This window comes from Numida meleagris, chromosome 6, assembly GCF_002078875.1.
Source record: "Numida meleagris isolate 19003 breed g44 Domestic line chromosome 6, NumMel1.0, whole genome shotgun sequence".
NCBI classification, from domain to species: Eukaryota; Metazoa; Chordata; class Aves; order Galliformes; family Numididae; genus Numida; species Numida meleagris.
In genome coordinates this window covers 15,156,521-15,174,294 of record NC_034414.1, presented here as the reverse complement: position 1 = coordinate 15,174,294, position 17,774 = coordinate 15,156,521, and the positions used below count along the sequence as shown (strand labels likewise).

Genomic DNA, 17,774 nt, shown 5'->3' with positions numbered 1-17,774 from the left:
TATTTCTGCTTTGGTCAGGCTGCAAAATTCATCTGTGTTGTTAATTTTGCATGTTCATGGCCAGCAAAAGCAAAAAAACCTGTGTGAACAAATTCAGTATGACAAACATGACAGCTGGTCTGAAGCATTTGCTATGCTTCTATGATACCTGTTCAGGGACAGAGCCGTCATTTAAGCATCTCAGGAGTATTCAACAAGAGATACTGTCTTTCACTGAGAGCAAGTCAAGCACATATTAAGATTTTTCCAAAGCTCAGTGCTTCTCTCTTGCTCATTGTAAATACGTTTTTTAGTATGTGTATCTTGTCCTGATGTTATTACTTGGTGAATTAGTAATTCTGTATCAGATACATGACAATACATTTCTCTCTACTACCCTGTAAAGACCCATACTGTGATTGTAAACTGGACTATCAGAACATTAGTGGATCTCAGCATTACCTAGTTCTGGACATCATTGCCTTTTAATGATATACTCACTGGCACTTAAAATATAACAGATGCTCTTAGCAATGGAAAAAATGGTGTAGAAGAAAAGTGGCTGTAACTATTCAGTCCATGAGACGCATCTGAAGCCATTCAACGATCTTCTTGTAATTGATTAACATATCTCTAGAATGTTACAGAGAAACTTTTTGACAGTTCAGGGAATGCATCCCATTCTGAGCCTTATTTTCCTTCTCTTTTCTGCTTGTAAAATGTGCTTTGTAGGGTGGACTGACTATAATGGAAGGAAACTATTTAACACTTCAACTGTTACAGTTTCTTCCTTGAATGTTGTTTTTGTCCTCTCCCATTTCATTAAGTAGCAGTTTTCCTGCTGCTGATATAATTGAGCAGGATGTTACAATTTTCTAAAGACCTAAGGTACTGACTGCTCCTTCAAAGTCTTTATAAGTTTGCTTTATTATGTTAAAGATCATATCTTTTGTTACTGTTTGTATCCGATTTCCTTTTGTTTGTTTGTAAGATGTTATTTTGTTTCTACTGCAGTGATGTTTGTCCACGCTGGCTTTTGTTCTCTCTTCTAATCCTTTTTTGGTCTGTTTTGATTCATGATAGTCATGTATCCTGAGCCTCCAATACAGTGCTTTCAACAGTGGACTTCTTATTTTGTTGATTTCCCTTGTTTCTTTGGGCACTTCCTACTTTTATTAATCTAGCATTAATGGCTTTATTACTCCTATAGGTTTTGAATTATATACATTAAAGCATTATTACATCATCTTTTTTCTCCATTCCTACCTGTAGTGGACAAATCTCCACATAGAGCTCATTGGCATTACAAACACAGCTTTCTGTGTATTTGATAATCAGATTCTCAATGCTGTAGCTCTGCCAGTATATGCCTTATTGAAAATCTTGCTCCTAGCTAATTTCTATGTGGAAGAAAAACAGAAATTCCACCGAAACAACCCTACCTCCCAAAATATAAAGAAAAATTAAATGAATAATATTAAAAATGTGCCACATAGTAAAACCTGTGTATCTACCCAGCAAACAGATGTCATACTCGGGGGAAAAAAAAAAAACATGTTGATGATATGAATGAAAATGACTCCTTGGCTCAAAAGTACCGCTGTTTTAGTAGCTGAACAAACAACATCCCATTAGGACAAGCCATAAACCTGTGATCAAAGAGATTACTTTGTAAACATCCTGAAGTAGGTATGTAGAATATACATAGAGGTATAGGCTTTTAGGTGGTCTAGATCAAACTATCTTTTCATATACCATGTCTCGGTGAAATGTTACAGAGAAGTTATGCAAACTAAATAGCGGTAGAACGGGTAGATCAGTCTGTTTCTCCTGGAAATATGTCTGCAACTAGCAATGCTCAGGATCATTTAAGTGTTTTCACCAGGGTTTCCCTGGAGTCAAGAGAGAAGTTCCTGGGAATTACACATTGAGTACCACGTGTTTCATGGTTTTGTGGTATCATGCAGTACTGATCAGACTCTTCCTTTTCCTTTTCTCTGTTTTTTTTTTTTTTGTTGTTGTTTAATATTTATTTCAACTTTTGACTAATATTTTTAGTGCCATTTGTATTTCAAGCGGATCCAGATGTGAATTACTTGTAAGATTCTGTTGGAAGATGAATGGTGGCAACGAAGAATTCATAGGAATATTTTTCTGTACAGTGACAATACCTAGGCATATTGTGACGTATCTGTCTTGTATTAAATACAAATACTTGTTTACAGAAAGTTAGAAGCTTCATTTTCAGTATATATCCTGGTTTCTCTTTTGTTCTCTTCTCTTCCAGCTAATCAAATAAGAATGTTTTTTCTAAGACTCACGTAGACTGTGCATACGCTTGACTTGCTTACACTCAGTGACTCAGTAGCAAACACTAATCAGACTGCTTTTATAGTTTTTAGATTTACTTTGCGAAATGGGAGTTACCAGATTGTCTGATAGTTTCTCAGGATTCACACGAAGAGGATACACCTTCTTAGTCAATTAGATAGCTTACTATGAAAGTAAATGCCGGAAGTTAAGCATCAATTACTTCCATGTTCATTCCGGTGCACTTTATTTACCAGCTTATTTTACCATAATTTATGCAACAGGATTTAAGATAAAACAGAAGATTATACAAATAGTATTTAACTTTGTAAAACCAATTTGGCCTAGTTCAGAATTACTGCCTGCGTCATCCATGCAGAGTTTGGGATGAGGTGATGAAAACAAAGAGTTTGGAAGAACAAAGGATTGAGAATAGGGTTTTTCTTTGACACACCTGGATTCTCAAATATTTCTTCGGGGCTGGGAGGGGGGTGTTGAGAAAGGAATTTTACTCCCAAATGCATACAACATTACCAGATTGTGTTTTTTTTCTTTTTTCTGATGATGGCTAGAAGTATGATTTACGTGATGTTTAATCAAAATAGTCTTCTTCAAGAGCTCATTTTTCCATTTAGTTTTTCCATTTCCATGATATCCTAAGTTACCTGCATTAAGGCCTTAACATCTTTTCCTTCTTTTAAACAACTTTCAAATGGTGGATGAAGTACAGAAGTATAATCTACTGAAGGGTAAATGTCTAATTGCCTTCTTAGTTTGTAGACTAAGAATGTTCAGTTTGGTCTAAGATTCTAGGGAAAAAAAAGATCCATTTTGAAACCTGTTGCTCCCTGAACTGGTAAGGAAATATTCATCTGGCAAGGTTTTGGGAGTGAGGTGGTTGCAGCCGTGATCTCTGTGGGAAGTGACCAAGGCTGTCCTAAAGAACAGGGGCAATTTCCAGCCACCTTCACAGTGGACCCACCACAGGCCACAGCTGAGCCCAGCAGTGAAGTTGGCGTTACCTCTTTGAAAATATATTTAAGAAAGATTAAAATACTGTGCAACAGTGTATGAGAGATAGGAATGAGAAAAAATGTGTGAGAAAAAATCTTGCAGACACTGAGGTCAGAGAAGAAGGAAAGGGAAGATGTACTCTAGGCTCTGGAGCAGATATTCCCCTTCAGCCTCTGGAAAGAACTATGGTGGAGCAGCCTGTGGAGAAGACCACCTTGGGACGGATGTCCACACCGCAACCTATGGTGATGCCATGCCAGAGCAGGTGGATGTGCCCTGAAGGATGCTGCAGCCTGTGGGAAGTCACCACATCAGAGTGGGCTCCTGGCAAGAACTGTGAGCTGTGGAAAGGAGACCATGCTGGAGCAGGTTTCTGGCAGGAGCTTCAGCCTGCGATCAGACTGGAGCACTTGGTGAATGAACGCAGTCTGTGGGAAGGACCCGTACTGAAGGAAGGGAAAACAGCGAGGAGGAAGGATTGTCAGAGAGGAACTGACTGCCAACCCCATTCTTCATTCTTCACCTATGACACTCTTGGTGTGGGAGGAGGTAGAAAATCAGGAGTGAAGGAGTGAAGTTGATTTTTGAAAGAAGGTGGCCAGTGTGGGATATTGTTTTTAGTTTTTGTCTTAGTTTCTCACCATCCTACCCTTAAATTTTAGTTGACAATAAATTAATTTTCCCCAAGTCAAGTCTGTTTTGCCCTTGTCGCAGAAACTGATAAGCGATCTCCCTGTCTTTATTTGAAACTCATAAACTTTTTCATCCTATTTCCTCCCCCTGCCCATCTGAAGAGAGGGAGTGAGAATGCTGCTGAGTGAGGGTCTGGTAGCCAGCCAAGAGTACCCCAACACAGCAGGAGAAGTAAGGAAGCTTTTTGTCTCATCATATGTTTGCCTGACTAGAGCAATGTTTGAACTAATATTGATGAAGTACTGTTCTTAACTGGAAGCTCTAATCTGGTCTGTTTTGGAAAAGTACAGAGAAGATAATATCATTTCTCTCTTGAACTTGCTTTTGACTTAGCATGCTTATTAAGCTGTTTGCTTGCAGCAAACATCCTTACAGAGTTCTTAGGAAATATTATTTTGCTAAAAGGATTCTAACGCATGGGAGCATTGCCAAAAAAAAAAAAAAGTGTTCTTCAAACTACACAGAGAAAGATAATTTTACTTTTTCTGCATATTCTTTTACTCATCTCACAACACATCAACAGTCTGCTGTGGTATATTCAACTAAGTCTTATTGTTCAGGTCAAGAGACAAATTTAACTTTTTTAAAAAAAATCTTCCTCTTTGCATAAATTCGGAAATATCTTTGTGAATGATCTTAAACAATTTGAGCTTATACCCGTACCAAAGTTGCTATTCTCAGGGTGTGACCTCTGTTTTGTACCAAGTGTTTGGATTAACTGAGATGAAAAATCTCTGCTCGTGGGCATATCCTTCTAATTTCTGCCCTCCTCGCTCCTGCTTTCCTTGCCTTTGGAACATTGAAACTCTTAAGTATTCTGTGCAAACTTGAAGAGTTCCAAAAATAGAAGGGAGCCCTAGTGTCCAGAGATTTGGGTATTCTTACAATAGATGTGAATATGAGACTTCTAAGACAGATTCAGGTCTATCACTCTTCTCTGAATGAGTAAGTGGTGAGCTGTAGGATGAAAAGAAGCTGTTTTGAAGAAACAGAACTGATTTCTGAAAGGCATGAAGCACCAGTCATAGAATCACAGAGTGAGTTAGCTTGGAAGAGACCTCTGGAGATGAACTGGTCCCACTCTTCTGAGAGCAGTGTGTCCAGGAACGCGTGCAGGTGACTTGTGAAGCTCTCCAAGAAGGAGACTCCACATCTTTTCTGGGCAACCTGTGCTGATGCTCAGTCACCTACACAATAAAGAAGTGTTATGTTCTTGGAGAAGGTCACATCTGTGAAGGTATTAGTTATGGTCCATAGGAAATAGATAGAATTTAGACAAATCTTGACATCATTTTCTTCTTCTTCTTCTTTTTTTTTTTTTTTTGACTTCTTTCTTGCAACAACTTGTTCAGGATGCTGGATATATAAATGTAATTTTGAATTCATGCTGTGGATTGCCTTAATACTTCTGTGGCTCTGTAGTTCTGGCTTCATGTTTAATTCTGTAGCTGTAAATATTGGGATAGGTGTTTTGTGGAGGCATACATTAAAACTGTCAAGTATTGTGGTAGTCTAGGTAACACTTCTGGGCTTCTATTTCTTGATTTCTTGTTGTAACTTGAAATTAAAATCATATTGTTTTTTTCCTTATGTTTTCATCCAGGCCTTCTGGCCTTTCCAAAATTTGGATGTAGGTACTCCTAATAGGTGCAATAGGTCATTGGATGGCATGGAATTTCAGTCTCACTGCTGGCTTTTTATAGTGCAGATGATAGACTTCTGAGAATTAACATTTAAAAAAAGAATAACTAAAAAAGAAGAAGTGTTAAGGAATGCACAGAAGTATTTATTTTGTTTTCTTTCTCTGTTTTTTATTTTTTATCCGATTCAAATTTTGCAAAGGCAGGGAAAATAAATACAAAGAGTGGAAAATATTATGGAAGTGTTTGAAGGAAAATATTTCTTAGGCCATCTAACATTTCAGTCCTTTGCTGTGAGGAAGGCTGCAGCTCTCAGTGTTCTTCAGTGTATGCCTGTATATCACCATGTCTCCATGATACAGTAGTCTCTATTTACAGTATTGCCTTTCTGATGATTCAAAAGTTAATAATAAAATAACTTTGTTAAATAAAAAAGTCTGCATGGCAGCTGGAAGACTTGGATATGAATCAGATGCATTCTTGCATTTGACGTAGTTTTTTCCCTTGACATGCAACAGTAGGCACTATAAATTATGTGACTGCTTGTTTGCGTAATAGAGTTGTTGAAGTTTACCCTAACTATGGCAAGTGTAGTATATGGTAGTGGGAGGAGGAAGACTAAATATTCTTAGCTGAAATATTCATGCAGGTGAACTCAAGTTTCCACAGGGATGGTCCTGTGAAATCATCGCCATAGTTGTACTGGGGCTCAAAATACTGTTTACCTAAGCTGTTTAATGTAAAATTTGAAATTTATGGAATTCAGTGAGGTCCGTAGAAGTGTGGATTGCATTCCATGAGGTCAGCCGTTCATTGAGAATTTAGGGAAATGGGAAAAGCTTACTCCATCAGCCAAGTAGTTAGGCAGGACATTTTGTCAAATATGAGAATATGCCATAATTAAGAGGCACTCAAGCTAATTTTTTTAGGGTCATTCAAAAATTTAAGTTTTGAAAGCTAAAAAGTAATTCATAGTAAATGTTGCCTTTTAAGCTCTATCCATGTACCGCTGCAAAAAGGAAGGGAAAAGCAAAGGGTTTTGCTCTCTGGTTTTGTTTGTGTCAGTAAAGTGGGATAGATTCCCCATGATACCTGAAAATGCAAAGTAAATGGGAATTTACTTCAGTTCCACTATCGAATGTCAACAGGAATTTTGAGACAAGGAGATAGTAGAAACCATTAGTGAAGGACATTAGAGTTAATGCAAGCAAGTTCAGTTTGTTTCTTTTTCAAATTCTTAACATAAGACTTCATCCAGAGAACGCAGGTGTAGGTGCACATGCTTTGTACAGAACATTTCCCAGCTTCTTCATGAGCTGTGTTTTCTGTGGGGAAAAAAAAGTGTTTAAGAGGATGGTGGAAGAAAAATGCATATTTTGCCAGCATTTTTCTTTCCAGTGTTTCCTAGACAGAGAATGAAGGGTTACGAAAATCCCACTCCACTGAGGCAAAAATTTGCCAGCGAGAAAGGAATGAGGAGTGACATTTGCTTTATGCCCTTTTTGTTTTTTTCCCTTCGTGGCACTGTCCAGTTTCCTGTAGTAAATCCCACAGATACTAATCTTTTTTTAAAATGCTCAAATATTTTCCACGCGTATTGCAATAGAAACTCTCCTGCTGAGACTTTTCCCAGACAAACTTTTTTCTAGAAAGGAAGTGTTAGCAAGAAAGTTTACTAGTTGTGATTATTACTTACAGTGTCTTTTCTTAATCCCCAGTAGTTGCGTCTCAAGCTTATCTCAACTTGTACTTTGCTGGAAGAGAATGAAAAGTTTTGCAATCTTGGTCTCTAAAATAGAGGATGATTTACTTACTAAAAGAAGGAGGTTTTACAAGTGGAAAATGGATGTAATTTTTATGTAAAACCATTTGAGAAAGGTCATGTTAAAAAACTATACTCCAGCTAGCACTAGCAGATATCTTACACAAATATATTTATCTGAAGGAATGGCGTGAACCCAAAGACTTGCTGAATGTCACAGTGAAGAAATTAGTAGTAGTGCTGAGATTAGTCCAATCAGTCATCAAATACATTAGGATAAAATTAAAATTTTTAATTGTATGATATGATGTCCCAGAAGGAGGACGAGGTCAATTAGAATTACGTGGGTTTTAGTGACATCTTCGTTACTCTTTTGACATAGGAACTAGACTGTTAGTTGAACACATTTACATGGGCATTCCGTGTATTAGAGTTGTTTGTAAAAACAGCAGCTAGTGATGTCCCCATTAGAATGTCTGAGAGGGCAGTAAGTTGATTATGGGCACATTTTTTTGTGTGTTTTTAATTTTCTAGGAAGCTACAAAACATAAACTTGCTAATTTCACTGATTTTGTACCAGTTGTATCTTCTTATCAATATGAAATGAGCATGTCTTTATAATTTGAGGTTAATCTATCTGAAAATGTGTTAAATGTATAAAAATGAAATGCATCCCTATTACTTCTGCTTCATCACTTTAAGACTCTTTTACCTCTGTTCGGCATTCTGCTGCTTGTCTCTGTTTTCTTTTTGTAAAGGTGTACTATAGACATCTCTTTTCTCATAATCTACCTGTATTTACCAGAGCTGTTTTAGGATGGCTGCCAGACAGTTTGGAGCTTGAGAGACAGGGAATGTAGCATATGTTATGCAGTTGAATAGGCATGTGGAAGGTTTTGTGTGCTCAGGTAAAACGCTGACGGGTCGCCGAATGAAATCCTGGAGCTCTACTATCAGTAGTGAACTACTATCAGTAGCAGTTCAAAAGGTGATCTGTCCCCTCTCCTCAGCACCTGGAGTATTGTGCCCTGTTCTGTTCCCCCAGTATAAGAGAGATGTGGTCATACTGGAGAGAGTTCAGTGCAGGGCCACTAAGATAGTGAGGAGCTCTCCTGTGAGGAGAGGCTGAGAACTGGCGATGTTATTTTGGAGGAGGTTCAGGGGGATCTCACTAATGTCCAAAAATACCTGAAGGAAGGGTGTAAAGAGGATGGAGTCAGGCTCTGCTCAGTGGTGCCAGTACCAGGACAAGAGGCAGTGGGCACAAACTGGCACTCCTCTGACCATCAGGAAGCACTTCTGTGCTGTGCGGCTACTGGGGCACTGTCACAGGCTGCCCAGAGGCTGTGGGGTCTCCTTCTTGGAGATTGTCAAGCCATCTGGACGTGGTCATGGACACCTTCCTCTGGGCATCCTGCAGTGAGCAGGAGTTGGACCAGATGGACCCAGAGGTCCCTGCCAACCTCAGCCAATCTCTGATCCTTTAATTTCTGAGAGATTTGTACACTGGTCATTATGGCATTGCTGTGACAAGACTGGAATGAGACTCCCCTTGATATGTTAACAGATACAAAAAGACACAACATTCATGAAAAGTGATTTGTTCTTCCCAGAACAATAAGCTTAACTAGGTCTTTGCTTAATTTTTTTCACATAAAATACCTTTTTCCATATGGGTCATTCCCTTCTGCAGTGAATCGAAATGAACCACAATCTCCTGGATACTCTTCTTAACAGAAAGTATACTGCAAAATGAATTTCAGCTGTAATTAATATAAATATTAAAATGGCTATGCTGATGGAATGATTAGAAATACTGTCACAAAAGTTTAAGTGTAGAGAAACTCTTTACACATTCATGCAACTGTTACTCGAAAGTCAAATCTTTTTCATCTGTCCAGAATCCACTGCTGTAGCAAACATGATTGCTGTGCAATATTCAATGTTTTTTAAAAAAAACTTTGACTTTTGATGTTGGTTTAGCAGCAGAGAATCCACATAAGCTTTAAGCAAAGATGCTAATAGTAAAGCATAGTTATCTTTGTTTCAAAATGGTCTGATTATCTTAGATTGTCAAGCAATTTATAGTGAAATATGGATGCGTCTGTGTGTTAACTGTACGATTGTTCTGGATTAAAATAAGTAAAGCCACAAGCTGTAAGGTTGAGCATGACACAAAACAAGCTATGATTGTGTACCTCAACTACTGATTGTTTCTGAGAGGCATATAAAGCAGCTGGTAGACAGGAGCATTGCCTTTCTGGCAATAAGGAAACAGAAGTTATAGTTCAGGATGCTTTCCAATGCTAGCAAGAGTATGAATACTGAATACTTCTGAACAGTGATGATAAGGAGCTATGCTCGCTTCTCAGATGATCACAGCTATGCCAACCTGAGAATGTTTCTGTAAGAATGGGCTCAATGCTTAAAAACACGCTTAAGTCTTTTATTCTCCAAGTTGGGGTGTCATAGTGAGCTAAGCTTCCTGTATGTCAGAAGGAGTGTCAATGAGAATTTATTTGTGCTGAGAGGACTTTAGGAGGGAAGTGATGCTGTTATATCTGTATAGCCCAAGACAGGATCATGGCCAGTGTACAGGCAGGCTGGAACTGGGACAGAGAAAATCAGGCACTAATATCTAGTACTGCTTGGGTAAGAGTAGCTCTTCACGGGGTTAAAATCATACATTACACTCACTAAAAAAGTGCATCTTGCACTGTGCTTAGGAATAAAACACCAGCATATTGAATAGAGGGGCAGTACATCTTTAGGGGAAAGGTGATTACCTTTCGTGGTCCTAGGAAATGAATGAGGTTTGTTTCGAATTAGGAAGTTTTGTGGTAAAGAAACCTGAAGAGGAAATAGGAAGTTTTCAGTTTGTACTTCTGAGCATACATATCCAATTTCATAGAAAAAGGGTCAGATCTGCTGTGTATGTGGAACTGCTGTTAAAATTTCCAAAGACTGTATATGGATTTAGTCATAGAAACCTATTTTTTTCTGGGACAATAGTAATTCCAGACAGGATTTTATCTGGAAAAATACAGGAAGGAAAAGAAAAATTGGGAATAAAATCTTTCAGACATCTTATAAGAATTTTTACAAAACATTTCTGAACAGAGAGGTTTGGTGGTGTAAAAGAAAGAAAATTCCAAGATGGGATGCCTCTGACGTGTCATGAGAAGTAAGATATGATAAAGTCACCATCAAGGAAAGGTCTCTGCAGGCGGTGTTAATTCTTTTTTCTCTGAATTCTAAGTGGCTGTGACTGTATTTATTTTTATTTTCCATGAAGGAAAATTAATTGTATTTTCTACTAGTGATAAACTCTCACAGGAGAGAAGGGCAAATACTAAAATACAGTTAGGACCGTCAAGTGAAAGATACCCTATGTGTGAGTGAGAGAAGTGCAAATCTGCATCCTCAAATAGGAAAAGCAGAAAGCCCAAGAGGTTTTGAGATGTACTGAGAGAAAACGGGAAGAAGTTAGGCATGAGTCTAGGCTGTCTGTGTGATAAAAATAGCAAAGAAAAAGAAAACAACAGCTAAAAACTATGCTTTCATGACAAAAGGATGTATATAGTTGACTTGAGAAAAAGGGCTAAGTGAAGAGTTTCCTTGTGTTTTACAAAATATGAATGTTCTATTTAGTTGTAATTTGAGCAATGAAAGTAAGGAACACTCAGAACAATTAAGAGGATTAGAGATATCATGACACTGTGGTGAGAAACTTTTGGTGAGAAAGTAGAGCCTGGCCTGGGAGCTGTACGATGTAAACTGTCAGTGTTATAAAGCAGCTGTATTAAAAGATCTGTTGAAATAGTTATACTGTACCTCAAGGAGCCTGCGTTAAGTCTTCTGAAAAGAGTTGCAGAAGCATCTCCTCTAAAGAATTTTTCAGAGCAGAGTACAGTGCCTATGAAATCTTTTATTTCTGAAGCAGGATTCTGAACTGGTACCTGGTTCTGTTTTCAGCTTTCTTCTTCTGAATCTTTCTCTGCATAAAGCGAAGTTGAGCCTGTATCTTTTTGTGTGATCTGATGTAGGAAAGTAGACTGGAAATTTATCATTCATGTAGAAGGTAAGCAAGAATGGATTGTCTGTAATTAAACCTGAATTGTTACTTGGTGTGAACAGCAATGTTTTCCAATTTTTCCTTTTTTGCTGGGAGGGGAATGGGGACTGTTTTTCCTATAGCTTAACATGTTGTGAGAGCCTCTACAATGTTTTTTGATGGTTTTTTTTCTGTTGCATCACAGCACTGTTTGGTAGAACATCTCTTGTACCGTGGATTCCTTGAACTTTTCTTGACACCTCAGCTCAATTACATTTTGGGCACAATATGGGCTTTATATTATTTTGAAAGCCCCTCCCAGATCTTTATAAATGGAATCCAATAGTTGTCTGCAAAATAATTTTACTATACACCACCTTGTAACTTTTATTTACAAGGGTTACTGTTGTCTGCAAGGAACTTCACAGGAGTCATTTAATGCTTACAGAAATTATTCAGTGTGATGGTGAAAAACGAAAATCCTCTGCCTTTGAAGCTGTTGTTTGAGGGTATCTCATTCTAAACTTCATTCAAGGGATTTCCTTTTTCAGTCACTCCAGAATTCAATTTGTTATAGGAATTACTGAAGGTTAAGCTTGGCATGAGCATTAGAAGGATTTAGAAACATAGCATCCTGTAGGAGAAAGAAACAGAGCAATAAAAAATTGCACGATCATTGAATCAATATTATACCATTTCCTCTATATTAAATTCCTTCATTTATTCTGAAAAATACCTATCTGTTTACTTCTTATCTTCTGTAAATATCACACCTACTTTTTTTACCTCTCCTCTTTCCTCCTCCCTTTGTATCTCCTCCCCTGTGATAGAATCAATTGCATCAGTGGATATTATATAAAGAAATGTTTTCAGTGGCATTCGCAGTTCGCCCACCTTAGCCACCATGGGGCTAAGAGTTGCCAGCCTTTTTATGCTCTGGCTGGCTCTTTCCAGTACGAATGAAATAAGAAAAGGTAAGCTCTAGAAATGGTATGGTGGTAGATCACCTTCTGGAAATGAGAGAGGGGAGAATTAAAATATCACTGCAGAGATAGAAAGAGGAAGTGCATTTAAATATCACAATGGAGTTCTAAGGTCTCTTGATTTTCTTAACTTTCAAATACCAAGGCTGCATGGCCTAGCCAACACAGGTTGATATTACCCTCTTCGGAGTGATTGATATCTAAAGAACTAATCTCTAGTTTGAAGTACCTGGAAAATATTTTCATTGTTACTTTTCTTTCCATGTGTTGAGAGCTTCCTAGGCATTGCAACTGCTGGACAGAAGGAAATTATAGAATTTGGTAGGTTAATTGTTACAACAGTGAAGAAAGCAGATGGTTATGCGTTACTTGTTTATTTTGGAACAACATAAATGCTTTCTTCAAAAGTCAATGTGCTAACATTGGAGGAAGCTCATTTTGTCATTCAGGACATGAATAATCCTTTGCTAGAAGCTATAGTTTACTCTATGTGGTATCAACTTTGTTTGAAATATTAAAATGGAACTCTCAAGCTAGGAACTATTTTTATAGGCATAGGTTATGAATTTTGTGCAGTGATAGGGCTTGGGATATTGATCTTGGTTTGCTGTGTCTTGAATTTAACGATAGAAGGAAAGAAATGTCTTGCATTTGAGATCCTAGCTGTGACCTGTGGGAGAATCTCCCAGTAGCCTTCCTTTTGGAGAGGGAGGCATATAAGCTTTGGTAGTGCCAGCGAGGCCGGATGCTTCTGTTATTATTGCTAACCATCAAAGTACAATAATTTTGATGTCCTCATGATAGTTCTGCTTTCTCAAATTAAACATTGCAAGGAAGCCCAGTGGAGATGAGTGGTAAGTGTGCTTGTTACCTTGGCAAGCTTCCCAAGTATGCTCGGCTTTTACGCTCAGCCCTAGTATGCAGCATCTTGATATTTACCATGGCTGGGGAGGGAATTAATTTCAGAGCATCAGCTTAATCTTTTGCTATTTTTTGTTCTCTACTACCACAGTTATTCTCTGCGCTATCTCCTACAGAGGCCTATGGTAATAGAAATCCTATTTGCCCTCCAGAGGAGTTGTGGCACTTTCTTGGACTCATAATGCTGTTTCCTCTCTAGTGCGTGTTGCATCAGAGAAGAAAATAACTCTTAGGAATATTTAATATTGCTAAACTATTACTGTGATTCATAATAAATTCATATGTTTGGCAAAGCAAACCATTGTACCAGCTTGTTAGTGGTCAGAGCGTAAATTTCCACATCTCATGTAGACAAGTTCCTTCATCTCAAGTGAGGACTGCAAGGTATACTGAAGTCCCAACAGTATTTGTTAATGTCTTATTTTCCATGAGATACACTCGCTTCTTCTGCTTAGTATGCAGATGCTTGATTAGACTTGAAATTGGTGGAGTCACCATGGATGTAATTGCATACTGCAACACTTAACTCTTCTTGACTCTAGCTCATTCATTTCATTTTCCTGACTATTTCTTTTTCATAACTTAACAGGGAGGACAAGAAACCATGGCCACTATGTCTGCAGCACCTGGGGAAACAACCATTTCAAAACTTTTGACGGAGATATCTATCAATTTCCTGGCCTGTGCGAGTATAATTTTGTTTCTGACTGCCAAGACTCTTACAGGGAGTTCTCTGTCCACATTCAACGTGCTCTGAACAGCAATAACCACCCTGAGATCCAGTATATCCTGATAACAATCGCGGATTTCACGGTGTACCTCAAACCCAAACTGGCTGTTGTGGATGGGAGGATGTAAGTACCTTTAGTGTGATGGTGCTGGGAAGATGAAAATAGGATCGATTCTTTACACGTCTGCCTGTATATCATTTAGGATAGTGCCTAAAAGCATTTCTGAAAACAAACAAACAAACAAAAAACATCAGAAATCCAGCATAAAAATGGCTTTGGGAAAGGGGTTTACCATTAATAATCATTTTTTACACAGGCATAAGGGATCATTAAATGCAAGGAAAAAGCTTTAGTGAATTGCAGGGAACAGAATGTGGCTCGTGAGCCAGATCTTTCACTGATGTGAAATGATTTAGCTTGGTTAGTTTTATAGTATCACCTTGAGTTTATGTTAGCAGATGGTCTGTCTTGCGAATCCTGAGAAGTAAAGCTGTGTTTCTCTGCCATCTTCCCTTATTTTCCTGGAAGTAGACATGTATTTTTCTGATCTTCATAAGTGTTTCCTTAAAGTCCAGTACCTATTCCTCTTGTAATTATGGTAGATAGAGTGTAGATCAAAAAAGGGATTTGCGTGTGGCGATATGTTTCGTGAAAAAGGTCCTCCTGTGAATATGGTCACGCAAGGAATTAGTCTGACACCTTTATTCATGTCAAGTTGCATCTTAACCTAGCCTTTCAGTGTGTGTGTGTGTGTGTGTGTATATGTGTACATATATATATATATATACTGAAAGAAGTGAAGCAGCTCATAGGTTAAGACATAGTTCTGCAGGATGAAAGTGAAGGAAAATGGATGTTTATCTTAGAGTACTTAAAAAGAAAAATCTACGTTCGGTGCAGGATTGGATTTTGTGCAGACCTTAGCTTTTGATCTGAAGTGTGAAATACACTGCAGTGAAAAACTGTTTGAAATTAGATAATAACATTCAGTTTTCCAGGTATCATACCAGAATGCATAACAAAATGACATGAAGTGATACAGAATGCATTCTTGTCCCAAATTAAAAAAGCCCCTCATCATGTACTCAGATCTTAAAAAGAGCTCCATGAAAAAATGTTTAGAAATCCTTTCTCGAGCCAGACCTCTTATTATCTAAAGTATTCATAGAATGGCCTGGATTGAAAAGGACCTCAAAGATCATCGAGTCTCAACCCCCCTGCCAAGTGCAGGGTCGCCAACCACTAGACCAGGCTGCCCAGAGTCACATCCAGTCTGGCCTTGAATGCCTCCAGGGACGGGGCGTCCACAACCTCCCTGGGCAACCTGTTCCAGTGCGTCACCACCCTCTGAGTGAAAAACTTCCTTCTAACATCTAACCTAGATCTCCCCTGTCTCAGCTTAAAACCATTCCCCCTTGTCCTAATGCTATCTACCCTCGCATTATTGTTCATAAAACAATAGATCCTTTCTGAACAGAGACTTGTAGAACAGGCTTTTGCTGCATGCAGGATTTAGTTTATGTAGAACTTAATTTCCAAATTGCTCTTTAAGTGGCATATGATCCATTGTATATAAAAAAAAAATACCATTTCACACCACTGAAGTGAAATCTATAAAGCAGATAAATTTATGAATTTGGCTTTTGGTACCTGATCCACTGGTTAATGGAATGTCCTAGTATTAGAAGAAAGAGAGCTATTCCACGCTGTGATATCTAAGAGGTGAAAAGTTGCCCAATGTTCTATAATCCCTCTCTAAAGCCACGATCTATTAAGGCGTCATTGTGAAAGATGGACAATGCAGCCAACAATAGAAATAATAGCCTCTGAGTTTCTGCCTAGTATTTATGTGCCTAAATCATTTGGCCATGTGAAAAATACCTGAGGTAAACAGCTGGAAGTATCCCAGTAATTGGTAATAGGGTGCTAAAATTCTCTCAGTCTCAACACTAGTTATGTAGAGATGTGCACAGATATATGAATCCTGGTAGACAGTAATTATGCTGGCAAATGGGTAGAAAATTTACTGGTTATTTTGTCTGGATTCCAGTGTACACTATTTTTGTTTGAACAGACTCCAGCTCTTTAGATTTTATAGGTTAAGGCTGCTTGCCACAGTGCCTTTATTGCTGAATGGATTTCAGTGGTGAGACTTGTGACATAGTGTACTGTAGAGTAGACATACAGATATAGGAAAGATGTCTCATAAATTGATTCCTTATCAAACAAAAGCATCTATACTCAGCCTTCTGCAAAATATGTTCTGTCATGTTAACATGCCTTACTGTCACCATTAATAAGCTTGGTCCTGCCAACTGAAAACTACTGGGCTAACTAGTGAAACAAACTACTGAATTCCTCTTAACCTGCTCCTTTCTGTTCACATTTTTCTACCTCTTTTGTTAGCAGTTCTCCTGTCTGCCTGTGCTTTTTGAATTCTCTCTTGAAGAGGAAGATCTTTTTAAAGAAACATTCATTCTGTCTGAAATGGTTGTCAGAGTTTTTGATATAGAAAGCTTTGATTTAGGCTGTTACTTCTTTGGTTAAAGTAAATGATTAATGAACATTTGAATATCCTCTATTAATACCAAAAAGATGATGGATTTTGCTTTAATTAAGTTAAAGAGATCTGGCTCTTTTTTTTTTTTTTTTTAATAAAAGAATCTGTGCTCTCAAGGAACCTTTTACCTCTGATGCTGCTTTACAGTTTAAAGGCAGTAAGTTATCTTGTCAAAGATCAGAGAAAGAGGGTTGTGTATTTCATTAAAACAAGACATCCTGTGCAGCTAGGGTCAGAATGAAATAATTTACTTGGAAGGGACCAACAGGCACAATCTAGTCTAACAGCCTGACTACTTCAGGGGTCATCTAAAGTTAAAGTATATTATTAAGGGTGTTGTCCACATGCCCCTTGAACAGTGACGGGCATAGGACCTGTAATTGAGATAGAGGCTGTTTTCTCTGTTCATTAGGGTATTTGGCATATAGTAGACATTCATGTTGCTCTTTATGTTTCTGTACTAATGCAAAGTCTGATTTTCTTCCTAGTGTCAGGACACCTTACTACAGCTCTGGTTTGCTCATTGAGAGCAATGACGTTTATACCAAGGTTTATGCCAAACTAGGCCTAATTCTGATATGGAATCAGGAAGATGCACTGATGGTATGTAAAATCCATTTCTTTTTTATTAGCACTTCCTGGGTTTAACAGGCCACTGTGGGCTGAATAGAAGTAGAATTTCATGGACTGAACAGAGCTAGAGTGTTAGACTTACTCATCCAACTGGTACTTCCAGTACATAATTTTAAAAAGGTAAAATTCCTGTCTCTGCAATGTGATAGACTTTGTAGTATGTGGTGCAGGTGATCTTACTACTCAAAAGAAAGGGGGAGAAGCAGATTTCTGAGAAACAGCAAATGCTTTTGCTGTAACAGCCTCACAATCTGATCTGCATTTTCCTTCATGTGTCTTTTAGAACACTGCCATCATCTACTTCCCTAATTTCCAGCATGGCTTAAATTTTATCCCAGCAGTTAAGAAAAAAGGGAAAAAAAGTACTGAAATTTACAGAATGTTTTCCTTTTCATCTTTATCACCGTGGCGTTTATAGTCATTATTAAAATAAAAGACCTCAGACTTTTTTTTTTAACCTTTTTGTGTTATTTTTTGCATCCAATTGTGTGTTT

The 17,774-nt window shown here is 38.0% G+C and overlaps 1 protein-coding gene across 1 annotated transcript in view; it reads left to right on the top strand.

The window, feature by feature from the left end:
* Window positions 1-17,774, top strand: part of MUC2 (mucin 2, oligomeric mucus/gel-forming) — an 89,750-nt gene that overhangs the window by 23,991 nt on the left and 47,985 nt on the right. Inside the window, exons 3-4 of the mRNA XM_021402134.1 lie at window positions 13,946-14,210; window positions 17,136-17,250. Of these exons, the coding sequence (XP_021257809.1) occupies window positions 13,946-14,210; window positions 17,136-17,250 (380 nt within the window). The remainder of the gene's footprint in view (window positions 1-13,945; window positions 14,211-17,135; window positions 17,251-17,774) is intronic.